Genomic DNA, 14,446 nt, shown 5'->3' with positions numbered 1-14,446 from the left:
CTCCAGCCCTGGGCTCCTACCATCCGAGCTGCAGTCCCACCGGCCTGCTCCCCGAAGGGTGCTCCCCAGGGCCAGCCCCAACCCAGAACAGAGAGAGGCCCCACAGAGGGTTGGATGAGGCCCACCGGTCCGGCCCAGGGCCTGGAGCAGACAGCGCCTGCAGGAGAAGGGTGGACTGCGGAAGTAGGGCGCAAAGCCAGGACAGCTCGGAAGAGCTGATACCAAGACACCGTCCCGTTCCTCAAACTCCAGGACGAGGACAGTGGTCATGACTGTCCCCTCCGTGGTCACAAAGGCCTCTCGTGACCACTGGCCCCGGGATGGCCAGTCCTGGTTACCAGCTCTGGGCGCTATAATGTGAGGCTTTCTGGGCTAAGAAAGCCCAGTCCTCGCAACTGCCCCACGGTGAGGCGACCAGCGCCCAACTTCACGGAAGGGGCACAGTGAGCAGCCCGAGGTCACCCTGCAGACGGGCAGAGGTCATGGTCAGAGCCCAAGTGGGGCCAGCGCACCGTCTATCTCAGCCACCCCCCCACATTCATCCAAACATCAGCTGGGCAGGAGGGGTGAAGGGGGCACCCAGCCCGCACAATCTTGGGGCCCCTCCCTCCCACCGTGTGCCAGGGACAGTCACCTCTGAACCGTAGTCCACACTGCCCCCGACCAGGAACACCTTCACCACACCGCATGACCTAACAGCACTTCTCAGCACCAATGCTGCCACCCCCACTTAGCAGCCCTGACCACTCCCCTTCCCCCAGAAATGCCAGTGGTACCCCGTTATTGTGACAGCCAAAAATGTCCTGGCACCCTTCCCAACGCCCAGGCACTGACACCTTCAATGCCCAACTCAGGCCTCCCTTGGTCCTGGAAGCTTCCCCCTCCCACCCTGTCCCAGTGGCCCCACCACCCTGCTCAGGGCCCCAGATTCAGCATGTCCTGCTGGGCCACATCTTACCATGCAGTTCAGAGATGTTGTGGCCAAAAACAGGGTTCCCAGACATGAGAATCCCCGGGACACCTTGGGCAGAAGATTCCGACACAGGGTCAGCAGCAGGTAAGTAGTTAAAGGAAGGGACCGCCTCCCCGGGCTTCTCTGACCCCAGCTGTCACCTTACTCAGGGGACACACAGCCATGCCCATCTCCCCCCTCCGCAGGATGTCTGTTCCCTGGGTTCTGTGAAGGTCATATAACAGAACCTCTGAAGGAACCCGAAGTTTGAGTTTGCAGTGTCCCTGGAGGTCAGGCAGAAGACAAAGCTCTGTGTTCCTCTGCCCCGGGCCCCCGCCCTTGCCTTAATCACCGCTAAGGAGGCCAGATGACCAGCTGCCCCTCTGCCCTGGGCTCCCCAGACTCTGGGATTAAGAGCTGGGATTAAGGACGGACACGGTCCTGGTAGCTCAGAGGCCCCGCAGCGTGCATGTGCGCACGCGTGTGCGTGTGGACATGTGGGCATGCCAGTGGACACGTGCAAGCACACTCGGGGTATTTCCAGGCATGCTGTGGGTACTGTCATGTGTGTGCACCTGCCGGTGGTCTTAGACACCTGTGTGGGTCTGGCTCTGTTTGCATGAGAGCTACATGTGCCTGGGGGATGGGATTGTATGCGTGTTGCTGTCCATGTGTGCCTCTGTGTGTTCAATACATACGTGGGTCTTCTCTCCACGTGTGTGTGTGCACAGGGCAAGGGGGTGTGCTAGGGTCTGCATTCCCCTTCAAAGACACAGATGGGCCCGCACACATGCACATTTCTATGTGTGCCTCGACCTCCCCGAGGTAGGGAGGGCATCTCCCAACTCGTCCCACTACTCTCCCAGGAGCTGCTCAGGTCCACGCCATCCAAGGTGTTGGGGGTGAGTTCCCCACAGCTGAGAAGGGGAGAGGGAGCAACCTGGTTGTCCTAGGTCACCAAGACTGGCCACATTTGAGGCACTAGAACAAGGGAGTAGGCATGGGGACACCAGGGCCCCCCGCATCAGCACAGATCCCCGGGGACACTGTCACACACATGCACATGTACACAAATCCTGCCCCTTGCCTAGACCGAAGCTGAACCAAGGCCTTAGCCCCACAGGGAAAAAGGATTCCCATGGGCTCCGGCATCACCTCACGGACGGTCCCCTCAACACAGATTCTGGATCTGAGACCATCCCCAGCTGGCCTCCCAGCTCCCCCGCCTCAGTGAGAACAGGACTCAGTCAAGCCAGGGCTCAGCTCCCAGAGGCCCCCAAGGAGCCCAGGAGGAGCCGTTCTGCCTTCACCGCTGGGGGGCCTCAAACAGTCCAGGGCTGTCTTTGGGCCTCGTGTCCTCAGGTGAACGGCAAGGTGGAAGGCTGACTTCCTGTAGCCCTCCGCCCTTACAACAGCACTTCTGCAGGGGTGGACGAAGGCATGGGAAGGGGAGGAGGGTAGGGAGGAGTCTGGGTCCAGGAGGGTTTAGAGTAAAGAAGAGTCCCTCTAGTTCTGATGCTGCAAGACCCATCCCCCAGGGGACTTCTCAGGTCCTGGCCCCACTGATGTGGCAGCCAGGGAGGTCCCAACCAGTGAGGGAGGAGTGGAGCAGGGGGCTCTGGGGAAGCAGAGCAGGAGGGAGGAGAAAGGGAGGAGGGTGGGAGGCAGAGAGGGAAGGAGAGGAGCAGGGGGACGATCTCTGGTAACCAAGCTTGAGCCTCCAGAAGTCCATGGTGTGTCCATCTTCCAGAATGGTGGAGGCCAGAAGGACCCGGGGTGCGCCCCACCCCCAGGTAAATGAGGCAGCCTCCACACTTCTCAGCCCCAAGTTCAGGGATCCAAGGAGCAGGGGCTGGGGAGAAGAACAAGGTGTGCGGCCAGAGGACAGGATGTGTGAAAGGAAACGATGCAGGACTGTCGGGACTTGGGGAGGGAAAGCAGGTAGTCCGCGGGAAGGAGGAACCAGGAGATGATGTAAGGGCTGATAGTGGCTGCTAATGCCACAAAGTCACCAAGGGAGGGCTCTGAGGAGGTGACGGTGGGACCCCGCAGGAGCCAGGAGCTAGGGCAGAATGCAACGGAGCTGGGGCTCCACAGAGAATCCCAACACATGGGAAGAGGGGCTCGACCCAGAAATCCAGAAGGAGGGAAGAGAGAAGGGGCTGAAGAAGGGCTCACGGTGCTTGAGAGCTGGGGAGAGGTCGATAAAGGATTCCCAGAGGAGAGGACAGCAGTGCTGGGTTTTGGAGGATGAGTAGGAGTTCTCTGGAGAAGGGAACAGTCCACAGAGAGTGAACAACACGTGGCTAGAGTGAAGATGAAAGAAATGATGTCATCCTCTGTGCCCAGGGAGCAGCTGGGAGTCACGGGGTGGGGAGCAGCGAGGGTATACAGGGCTGAGGGAGAAGCTGGAGAAGTCCACTGGATGTGCTGACAGGAATCCATCTGGCATCGAGTCTTGGGGGAGGGATGGCTTCCTGGGAGAGAAGGGTGGGAGCTGGGCCTGCCATCTGGGCCAAAGAGACACAGGTCAATAGCAGAAACAAGGTACAAGGAATGGGGCCCTTCCTGCGGGTCAGGAGACACAGTTCTTAGTCCCAGCGCAGCGACTGACTTGCCGGGTTACTCTGGGCCAGCCCTCTACCTCTCTCAGCCTCCGTCTCCCCACGTGCAAAATAAGGCTGAACCACCAGATCCCGGAAGAGCCTTGCTAGGACTAGAAATCACTCCTTTGGCCTCAGTTTCCCTTTCAGGACAATGAACAAGCTGAACAAGAGTGCTTCCAAGGGCCCTTTCAGCTGAAAGCCTCGTTCGCCCTCTGATCTCTCCCCAGCCTAGGATGGCCTCAGCCCACGACCCCACCTAGACAGAAGACAGGCACCAGAGGAAAGACCTGTGGGGGAAGCCAAAAGCCCCCAGACCTGGATCAGGGCCTCTCCCACAGCGGCCACCCAGGTTCAGGCACCGAACAAGACGTGACAGGCCCTAAACTCACCCTCTCACGGCCCTACATGTCACCGTTCGCGATGCATGAGGGAGCGCTGGGCAGTGCCTCTACACCAGAGAGCGTTCTAGACTGCCTGCCTTCCAATCCTAGTAAGTACGCCACTCTGTGAGCCCAGACAAGTTCCTCAACCTCTCTGTGCCTCAGTTTCCTCTTTCGTGAAATCCCCATAATGGTACCTCTTTCGTAGGCTGTTGTAAGGGTTCAGTGAGCTTTTATATGTAAAACGTCTGGCGGAGAACCCTGCACCAGGCAGGCATTCAGAAGGCATAATTCAATACTAATACTACCACGTCTGTGCTCCTGTTGGCACCCCTGCCACCCACTTCAAGACCAACACCCGCTACAGCAGGAGGGAATCTAAATGTCCTGGTTTGGACTCAAAGCCCACCCGGAAGTCTTTGAAGCCGATGCCCCATGGGCTTCAACCGTTCAGTCCCAGATCCGCCCCCCGCCCCACCACAGGGCCAGGTACCCAGCAGGCGCCCAGTGAATGTATTAAATGCAAGGAACAACACACTCTCGTGAAAAACAGCAGCCCCCTCGACCCTCCTCGACCCCACCCCACCAGCAGGTGTGTCCCCACCTCCACATATGGCTCTCCTCCCTGAGCTGGGAACTGCTGCTTTTAACCACACCCGGATCTGCCATGACCTTTCCTACCTCTAAGCCTTTGTCCACCCTGGTCCCCTCTCATTGTGCTGGTACACCCTTCAAGGCCTGGTACAAAGGACACCTCCCCCATGGAGCCCTCCCTGATACTCCAGAGTCAAAACCAACCCCTCCTTCCTCTGACTCACGACCCTCAGCCCCTCACAGGTGCCGGCTCCCTCCCCTAACTGGGAGCTTCCTAAGGTCAGAGGCCAGGTTAAGCTCCCTAAGGCCTCTGAGTGCTCAGCACAGGCCAGACACAGAGGGGATATCAGTAAATAGCAGATAAAGTAACTGGCAGGTCAGCAGCACTGTAGGGACAAGGACCCAGTTACTGGACTCCCTGCCCAGTGCTCCTCCCCTATCCAGGAGACCAGACTCACAGTCCAGCCCCCTGGATTTGACAGATCACATCCCAGAGGCTCGGAAGAGAGGCGGTGTTCAGGGTGATGGGTGAGGAAAGAGGCTCGTCCTACCCTGGCCCAAGAGGAACCACAGACAGGCCACGTGAAGGAAACAAGCTTCCTCTCCTCCCCACCCACCTGCCCCCCACTCAGCACAGCTCTCACTTCCCAAAGGGGTCACCCCGGGCCAAGCCGTGGACTCATGTCTCTCTGATAGTTCCTCAAATGTGAAGACTGGAAGGGTTCCTGGGTCACCCGGTCCAACCTCCCCACTGCACAGATGAAGAAATTAGAGGCTCAGAGCGGGGGAAAGCTGCCCGTGGTCACTTGACAGGCCAGTAGCAGACTCACCTCTGAAACGTTAGGATCCTAGAGAAAACATACCTAATGTAAGAAAAGTCAAAATAACTCTCCAGGAGCAGCTTCCTTTTACCCAGCTGCCAACCAGGTAACTGGCTGTACCTCCCCCAACAGCAGCCTCCCCCCAGCCTAGTGAGCGAGGCCTTACTGGCCCTCTGAGCTGCGGAGAAGACCGCAGCTTGCCCAAGTCCACGGCAGACTGGGACTGGAACCTGGCTGGGACGGGGAAAGCGGGGGCTCCCTCCCTGCTTCTCTTCAGGACCTGCCCCTGAAGCCTCGCACACAGGCCCAGGCCCAACACACACCCACCACCAACACACATCTCCCCGGACAAGGCTCGGCGGGCAACAAGACGCAGGACACACACACGAGATACGCCTGCACACCCACAGCCCCCAGCGCAGGGCCCAGCACACAGCAGGTGCTCAAAAATGGCTGCAAAATTAACAAATTCATCAGGCAGAAGACGCCCCCATGTGAGAATGTGGGGTCCCGCCCCCAACATTATAGCATCTCCTGCCAGCGGCCTCAGTTTGGGCTCACTGCTTACCCTCTAGGGCCTCTGGGTCCCCATCTGCAAAATGGGGTAACAACACCCCCCTCCCAGGGTCACAGTAAGGACTGAGATGCCACACGGTGAGCACAGGAACCACACATCCTGTAGGTACTGGTCATTGCCACTATCCTATGGTTGTCACCATCTGTGCCTGTCTTCCCAACGCAGGGAGCATCTTTTTTTTTTTTTTTTTAAGATCTTATTTATGTACATGAGAGAGACAAAGAGAAGGAAAGAGAGAAAGAAAGAGAGGACAGAGGCAAAAGGAGAAGCAGACTCCCCACTGAGCAGAGCCCAACGTGGGGCTGGATCCCAGGACCCGGAAATCACGACCTGAGCTGAAGGCAGATGCTCAACCCACTGAGCCACCCAGGCGCTCACCCAACACAGGACACATCTGGAGGGCCAGAGCCAGGATTCAGAAGCAGACACCCAACCTCCACCTCCACGGCAGCCAGGCCCCAAGGAGGGGGCAGCCCCCGCTTGGTAGGCTGGTGAAGGGCAGCTGGGAACATGGGTGCCTATCCCCGGCCATGGGCCCTGCCGGGGGACGGCAGCACATGGGTTCTGCCAAGCACCCTGACAAACAAGACTATCCTTCCCTGCTCCCAGGAGAATGGCCCTGTCTCCTCAGCCCCCGAATCCTCCATCCGAATTCCCCCACACCCCAGCCCAAGGACGAGCACCACAAGCCACCTGCAGGCCCACTGGCGATCAGTTTGCCGCAATCAGATTTCCCAGATCCCACTGGTGACTGATCCTAAATTATTCCTATTAAAGTCTTGGCTGGGAAGCAGGGCTGGGGGCGGGGCGTGGGATGGGGGTGCTGGTGGATGGTGCAAGGGGTAGACTGAGCTCTAGGGGAGCTTGGGCTGACGCTGATCCCAGAGTGAAGCAAGCCCACTGCCCATCCCCGAAGCAGAAGAAAGGCCCTAACTAGCGTGATCCCCCACCCCACCCCTCCCCATCCCGTCTGCGGAAACCCTGGCCCCAAAGGGGTATGATGACAAGGGCAGCAGTGGGACAGAAAGGACTCCAGAGAGGGCGAAGGGGTAACTGAACACGGGTCTCCGCCGGGACCTAGCTGGGCGAGCCCTGGTGAGTGGCTTTACAGCTCAGAGCCTTCTCCATGGGCTGAGCGGAATGCCACAGCCTTTGCGAGCGGCCAAGGGCTGGGCAAGCCCACCCAAGACTGAATAACCAGCCCCAACCCTTGGCCAACACTCCAGGCCGCCTCTGGGCTTCAGGACCCCCACCTGTGAGATGGCAGCTTCTCCCTTCCAGGCCAGCTCCCACCTCCAGGGTTCTGCTTGGGTCAGCCTTGATCATTCCAACTTGGTTCCCACTCCCAGCCCCAAAAAGCAATTCTGCAGTGAGATGGAGCGAGGGACAGGAAAAGAGCAAAACCAAAGCAGGGAAATGGAAGAAATAGGCTTTTGCAGGAGTGCCCACTCCTTATCAGGCTCTCTATTGTTTCCGGTGGTTCACGCTCAAGCAACTCTCAAGAGAGAGGTTCTCTGAGCCCATTTGGAACAAGAGAACGAGGCTCAGAGAGGCTAAGAGAACTTGCCAAGATCACACAGCTAGAAAGTCACAGAACCAGGATTTCGACCCTGGTCCAGTTGGCTCTGGGGCCCCTGTTCCTTCTATGACCTCACGATACACCCTCAGGTGTGGAGACCCCAAAACAGATGGCACCAAGGCCCAGCTGGGGGTCCCAGGGTGGAAAGAAGGCAGCCCTTGGCCGGCTGGGTCACAGAGGCAGTAGAACCCTCTCCACCTGGCACAGAAGGCCAAGCACGGGCCTTCCCCGTCCCCCTGCCATCAGCAGCCAGGTAGGGAAAAGGCCAGATGGTTGGTCAGGGGCCATCCCCCACTCCCATGCTGCAGCTGGGCCCTTGGCCACTGCTGCCCAGACTCCCCCTATAATCACAGCTTCCTGTTTGGCGTTGAGACTCGCCTGGTCAATGCGGGGAGGGAAGCAGCCACCCCTCTGGCCAGGGCCTGCTCTGGAGGGAGGGGGGAGCCGGAAGTAAAGGCCCCCCAGCCTCCCGGAATCTTGGGAGTCTGGGAGCCAAGGCAGCCCCCCCCCCTACAAGGAGGCCAGTCAACAAATATTTACCAGGCGCTGGCCTAATGTTCCCACGATGTGGTGGACTGTTAGTGGGGGCAGCAAGACAAGCGTGGTAGTCCAAGACCAGTCCTGGCCCCGCCCCCTGTGGGGCTGGAGTGGGGCAGGAACTCAGGACAGTTCCTGGCACCCTGCCCTCCCTCCCAGCTCCCCCACACCGCTGCTCCCAGACACAAAATCACAGGCTTCCAGAGCAGCTGAGCTGGAGCCCAGGGCCGCCGCGCCTCTGTCCCACCCCGATGTGGTGGCAGGCGCCCCCACAGTCAGACCGCAGGCCCACCCTGCGCAGCCCCCAGGCGCCTCCCAGCCCACGGGCACACGCCGGCGCCCAGCAAACTCCTGCCAGTCTGGCTGTCCCTCAACCCACCTCCAAAGGAGAGAACACGAAGCCCCAGTCCAGGGTCCACACCCCCAGTCCTGGTTTCCTTCCCTCACCCACTCACTCCTTCACTCAAACCCTCCAATTCTGGGCCAGGTGCGCAGCTGGCCTTGGGGTTCAGCAAAGACAAAAGCCACAAAGCCTGCCTGCGGGGGTTCACGGTCTATAAGGAAACCATTCAGGCTGTAGGAGACCCACCAAGTCACTAAGGCCGCAGGGGACCTTGGGGACAAGGGGGACACAGCTCAGGGACAGGGCTGCAGGAATAAGATTTGGGCTGGACCCGTGACAGCAGTCCAAGGGTGAGGAGGGATTAAACGCAGGCCCGGTCACCTGTGCAGAGGGTGAGCCCCAACACCAGGGGCATCCCATGCGTGCCCAGGGAATGGTGGGATTTTAGACCCCTCTCCTGTGCCAGGACCAGACCTGAGTCCTGCCCCCTCATCCTGCACAGTCCTCAATGCTCTCCCTTAGCCCAAACTCAGGACCCTCAAAGTCACCCACTGTACAGATGACAAAACCTTGTGAGGTGGGAGAAGAGCAAGGGCCCCGGGGCCAAGTCCTCATTGAGCCCTGCCCCCACCTGCAACTTGTGGCTACTGTCACCCACCCCAAAGGCCAGGGTGAGAGCAGAGGTGAAAAGACAGAGGACACACCCAGCAGAGCCTGGTGAAGAGGGAGCCCCGTGAAACAGTAGATAAAGTGAGCTTCATGGGGGGTGGGGTAAGGAGGCCCCAGGGAGGAGCATCTTGTCCAAGGCCACAGAGCGAGAAGGGGTAAATGCAGAACGAAGCCCAGTTCTCTCAGCATGGCAGGCCCTGGCTTCACCCAGCTCGGCTACTTTCCAGCTGTGTGACCATGGGCAAGTCACTGAACCTCTCTGTGCCTTCATTTCCATAAAACGGAGGTTCTCATTCCCACCTCCCAAATTATCATGAGGATTAAATGAGCCAATACAGAATGAGTGCTTAGCAGGCGGGGCTCTCTGTGAAAGTTAGTTTGCTGTTCATGTCAATAAGCCCTCCCCAGATCGTGCCCACAGCCCTTGGGGGAGGAGTGGGCGACAAAGACAGATGGAGACTTCACCCCTCCAGTCCCAGCTGCCTCAGTCTGCTCCAAGCCTCAGCAATCCTACTGGGGCCCCTCCTAGAATGACCCAAAGCAGCAGCAAGGCCTGGGTGGGGAAGGGGGTTTCCAGCTCCGGTGGGAGGGTTTGGAGGGACGCCTGTGGCAGGGCCAGGCTTCTAAGGAGCTCTGTTCTCCACCTTGCTCTCCACCGGTGCCCCAGCATTTTCCAGAGCCCAAGCCCAGAACTGCCCTACCCCAGTGCTGCCTGGGGCCCCCAGAGACCCCATGTCCCAGTCCATGAGGTGGGAGGAGCCATCTGTTTTCAAAAGGCCACACGGCTTTTTTCTTTCTTTTTTTTTTTTTTTAAGATTTTATTTATTTATCTAATTGAGAGAGAGAGCACAAGTGGGAGGGAGGGGCAGATGGAGAAGTAGAACCCCACTGAGTAGGAAGCCCAACTTGGGCTCAATCCCAGGACCCCAATATCATAACTGGACCCAAAGGCATACCCATAACTGACTGAGCCACCCAGCTGTCCCTAAAATGCTTTTACCTTCAGCAGAGCTCAACCCCACACCAACCCCCAACACAAGGGAAGAAGAAACAAACTGAATTCCCAGATGGCGGCACCATGTCGCTCCCCATCCCAACTCCGCCATGAGAATTTTGTAACCCCGAGTAGCAGTCCTGAAGTATTCGTCCCCAACCGACAAGTATGAGAGCCTCGGGTCAGGACAGGCTACAGCTTGCTCTGTGCCACATGGTGACCACTTTGACCACTTTGAGGTGACCACCTCCTTCTCCGGGAAGCCCTCTCTGACCTCTCCAGGCCCCCTCCTGGAAAAGTCCTGTCTCCCGAAAGCTTGCTAGGCTCTGTTCATTCTACCCAAGGAGCTCATGCCCTCATCACAACATCCCTGTGAGTGAGGTTGGCACTGTTTCAGTCCCCATTTCACAGATGGGGAAGCTCAAACAGAGAAATCCCTTACTCAAAGTCACACACCAGGTGTCTATCCCTGAAGGCCCTGCCACCTTGGGGGCCAAGAGTCAGCAGGCCCCTGTGACGTCCCTGTGTCAGGGCTTGGCCTCCAACAGCCCCAGGGTCCCCAACTTTTAATTTTTACAGTGAGGACAATCTCACTCTGACAACTCAGCATCCAGAGTCAACCAGTGTAGCTGGAGGACGAGAAGGGAGCTCTAGGGCAGGGGGAACAGTTGGGGTGGGAAGGGGGGCAGGAACAGGGGGTGGGGCTTCCACAGAATCCCTTGCTTAATTTCCCCTTCCCCACCATCACTGCGTCCCCACGCCCCCGCCCCCCGCCCCCCCCGCCATCACACTGCCGGCCTGGGCAATGGCAGCCTTAGAACAAGACCAGCATTGGCTGAGTGTGGACTCAGCCAACCACGGGGCTGCATAAACCTCTTTCCTTGTCGTTACTCCCTCGGTCTTGCAGAGATGGAAGCAAGGCACAGAGAGGTTAACTAACTTTCACAAGGTCACACGACCACAGAGCAGTGAATTCCCATCACTGGGGATATTGAAACACGACTAGATGAAGCCTAAAATCCTTTCCAAGCTTCTACATGAACATGTCTCCAAGCTAGAACTTCTAGAATCCCCACACTCCAAGCCTGTCTGGGTGGTGACAGAAGTGGCTCTGAAGGCAGCTATCCCTCAAGAGTCCTGGTCACCTGGTCTCTCAGGAGAGACGACTCCCCAGAGCAGATGCCAAGACACACACACACACACATGCTCCCTTTAAAGCTGGTGGGCAGAGCAGGGGTCATCTTGTCCCTCCCCTGCCCAGAGCCAGTCAGCACCCATCGATGATGTCCTTAGAGGACCCCACCATGGAGGCCAGGAGCCATCCTGGGTGGGGCCCTTCTGGTCTAACCTCGGTCCCTCCTGCTACAGGCATCTCCTTCTTCCTTCAGGGCGGCACGCCTGGCACCTGGGCCCCACCCTTTACCCTGCTGGCTCCTGGGTCAAGGGAGGTGACACTCCTCCTGGGCAGCCCAACCCTGGGGAAGACGTAAGGTGAGGAGAGGGGCTCCCCCTCCCACCTCATCTGGAGTCCCTCCCAGTCATGCCCACCACCTTGGCCTCCAGGCCCAGACCCAGTGAGGGGGTGTTGCTTTATCTGCTCCTCAGCTGTGGGTCTGCACCACACCCACTCTACTTCGCCCTCGGGTTCAGGGATACCCTGTCTCACTGAGCCCCTCCAGAACAGTCTTCCACCAGCCAGGCACTCCCTTCCTTCCTTCCACCACCCTGTGGGGCACGAATTATATTAGCCTTGTTGTAGGAGTGAGGAACAGTGGTTCAGCAAAGGATGGGACTGGCCCAGGGTCATACAGCTCAAGATTCCTGCCGGGTCTCCAAATATCAAGCCTTTTGTCCTACGCCCCCTTTTCATTCATCTACACATCAAACATTTACTTCAGTGAATGAACACACGTATCATCTCAGCTCACTTCCGAGGACGGTGTTACCAGCCCCATCTTACAGAAGAGAAAGTAGAGGCCCAGAGAGATGCTACAGTGTGTCCGAGGTCACAGCATGAGTCAGTGGGGGTGCCAGGATTTGAACCCAAGGCTGGGTTATTTCCAAGATTTTGATTTCAAAACTGGTCTTTCAAAAGCATGGCTGAGAAAGTGACCCAGGCGCTAGGATGGGCTGGGTCCCAGTCCCACCCAGGGACCTCTTCTCAAACCCTTTGGGGGAGGACTGGGGATGAGACTACCAGCCCACCAGGCACTGTACTTAACTTGGCATTCAATGCTCCCTCCACCCTTCATTCAGCTCCCAGGTGGGGAAGGCTGTTGAGGAGCTTGTCTGTCCAAGAAGCAAATTCTCGGTCCATGCCTGTCCTCCTCTCATTTTACAGGCCAGCCCACCAAGGCCCACGGAAACATGCAGGGACAGGGTCGGCTCCTGGGGGCTGCCTGAGAGACCAGGGTCCTTTTCAGCCTGCGGAATGAGGGACAGGTGCAGCTCCTAGAACGAGCCACAGAGACTGGGCCTAGAAACCCCCACCTCATCCCCAGCCCGGGCTCCAGACTTGGCATCTGTGGGGGAACTCACTTGGGACCTAGGTCCCTCAAGGTGGGGAGCTGGCCCTTCTCTAAACCTCCTCCTGCTCCCCCTAACGGAACAGGGACTGAGCTCAACCCCACAGCTGCGTGGTCATTCAAAGGGACACTGAAGGGGTCACCGCGTACACACATACTCCCCTCGCCCTGCACACACTCTGCCCCCCTCGACGGTATGAGCCCCATGCACAGGGTCACCCATGCAGCCACGAGCACTTGCACAAATGCACACATGCACACACACATTCCCATGGGTCCAAGCACACACCCACCGCGGAGGTCTCTCCCACAGACACACTCACCCCCCCCCCAACGGGCACCCACAGCCCCAGCCCATAGCTGCCTACCCTGCCACTGGCACACACAATGGGTCACTCCCACAGGGTCCACATCCAGGTAAGGCAAGGCGGCAGGCAGCCATGTGCTGGGCTGTTGCTCATCCCTCATTCTTCACCCCTACACAGCTCACAGGTCCCAACGCCCCGCGCGTTGAGGGGATCAGACACACGGGGTCACTCTCACCCCCTCAGGTCACCTTCACGCAAATCACCCTCCACCCCTCCCCCTCTCCGGGCCCCCACTGTCCTTCCCAAAGCGACCCTCGGAGGAACCAAACGCACACCTCCCCGCCCCGGCAGGGAACCCACCCCAATTCTCTAAAAGTGGCCGCGCTCTGGGCACACCCGCGAAGCCAAAGCCACGTTCGCTCCAGACCCACGACACACCCAGCCCGGGCCCCGCGCCCGACGACCCCCCGCCCCGCCGTCAGGCCCGCCCGGCGCCTCTCGACCCGGGGCCGAGGACCCCGCTGGAAAGGGGCGCGGTACTCCGCGCCCCGTGCTCCGGTTCCCGCCGGGCCGCCCGCCGAGGGAGGGGTCCCCAGAGCCCGGAGAAGCGAGCCCCGGAGGCGGCCGGCAGCGGGAACGGCGGGGGCGGCCTCCCCCAGGGGTCAGCCCTGGGGACGAGGAACGAGGGGCTGGGGGGCGCCCGCAGGGGGAGGGGCGCGGGGGCTGGGGGGGCGCGGAGGTCGGGGAAGGGGGGTGCGGGGGCGGGCTGGGCGGAGGGGGTCGGGGGGAGGGGGGCCCGCGGGAACCGGCGCGCGTCACTCACCCCCGCGGCGCGCCCGGCCAGCAGCAGCAACAGCAGCGGCGGCAGGAGCAGCCCGCGGGCCCCGGGCCCGGCCGCGGCCCCGTTCCCGGCGCCTGCCCCGTGGGCGGCCCCGGCGCGGTGCGGTGGCCCCGGCTTCATGGCGGCGGCGGCGGCGGCGGGCGCCTTTGTTCCCGAGGCGCGGCGCGCGGGGCGGCTGCTCGGCGGCGGCGCGGCCCGGAGGCTGGACCGACGCGCTCCCGGCTCGGGGCTCCCGGCTCGGCGGCCCGGCTCCGCCTCGCAGCTCCGCGCCCACAGCAGCCGCGCCCGCAGGAAGCGTGCGCCGCCGCCGCCGCCGCCGCCGCCGCCGCCACTGCCGCCGCCGGGCCGCCCCCAGCGCGGGCGGAGCGGGAGGAGGGGCGGGGGGCGGGGCGGGCCGGAGCGCGTCCCCTGCCGCCCCGCCCCCCCACCGGCCCCCTAGTCTACCCCCTCTCGGGCCCTGCGCCCCCCTCCCCTTCCCAATCCCTTCCCTCCCTGCCACCCCGCGCCCCCGCCTTCGCCTACCCCCTAGTCTCCTCCCCCCCGAGCTCCGCGCCACCCTCCCGGCCCCAGCCCCTTTCCCCCCCGCTCCCCCGCACTCCGACCTCCGCCACCTCGCGCCCTGGCCTTTGCAACCCCCGCCACAGTGGCTGCTGTGCGACCTGGGACTCGTGGGCTGCCTCGCTGAGCCTCGACCACAAGGATGGGGATCCCGTAGAACGC

At 60.4% G+C, this 14,446-nt stretch overlaps 1 protein-coding gene across 1 annotated transcript in view; it reads right to left on the bottom strand.

The window, feature by feature from the left end:
• Positions 1–14,056, bottom strand: part of SDC3 (syndecan 3) — a 37,069-nt gene extending 23,013 nt beyond the window's left edge. Inside the window, exon 1 of the mRNA XM_047726569.1 lies at positions 13,709–14,056. Within this exon, the coding sequence (XP_047582525.1) occupies positions 13,709–13,846 (138 nt within the window). The 5' untranslated portion in view covers positions 13,847–14,056. The remainder of the gene's footprint in view (positions 1–13,708) is intronic.
• Between the last annotated feature and the right edge of the window lie 390 nt (positions 14,057–14,446).

This window comes from Lutra lutra, chromosome 4 (genome assembly GCF_902655055.1).
Source record: "Lutra lutra chromosome 4, mLutLut1.2, whole genome shotgun sequence".
NCBI classification, from domain to species: domain Eukaryota; kingdom Metazoa; phylum Chordata; class Mammalia; order Carnivora; family Mustelidae; genus Lutra; species Lutra lutra.
Note: the sequence above shows the minus strand (reverse complement) of the source record. Positions and strands in the feature narration are given on the sequence as shown.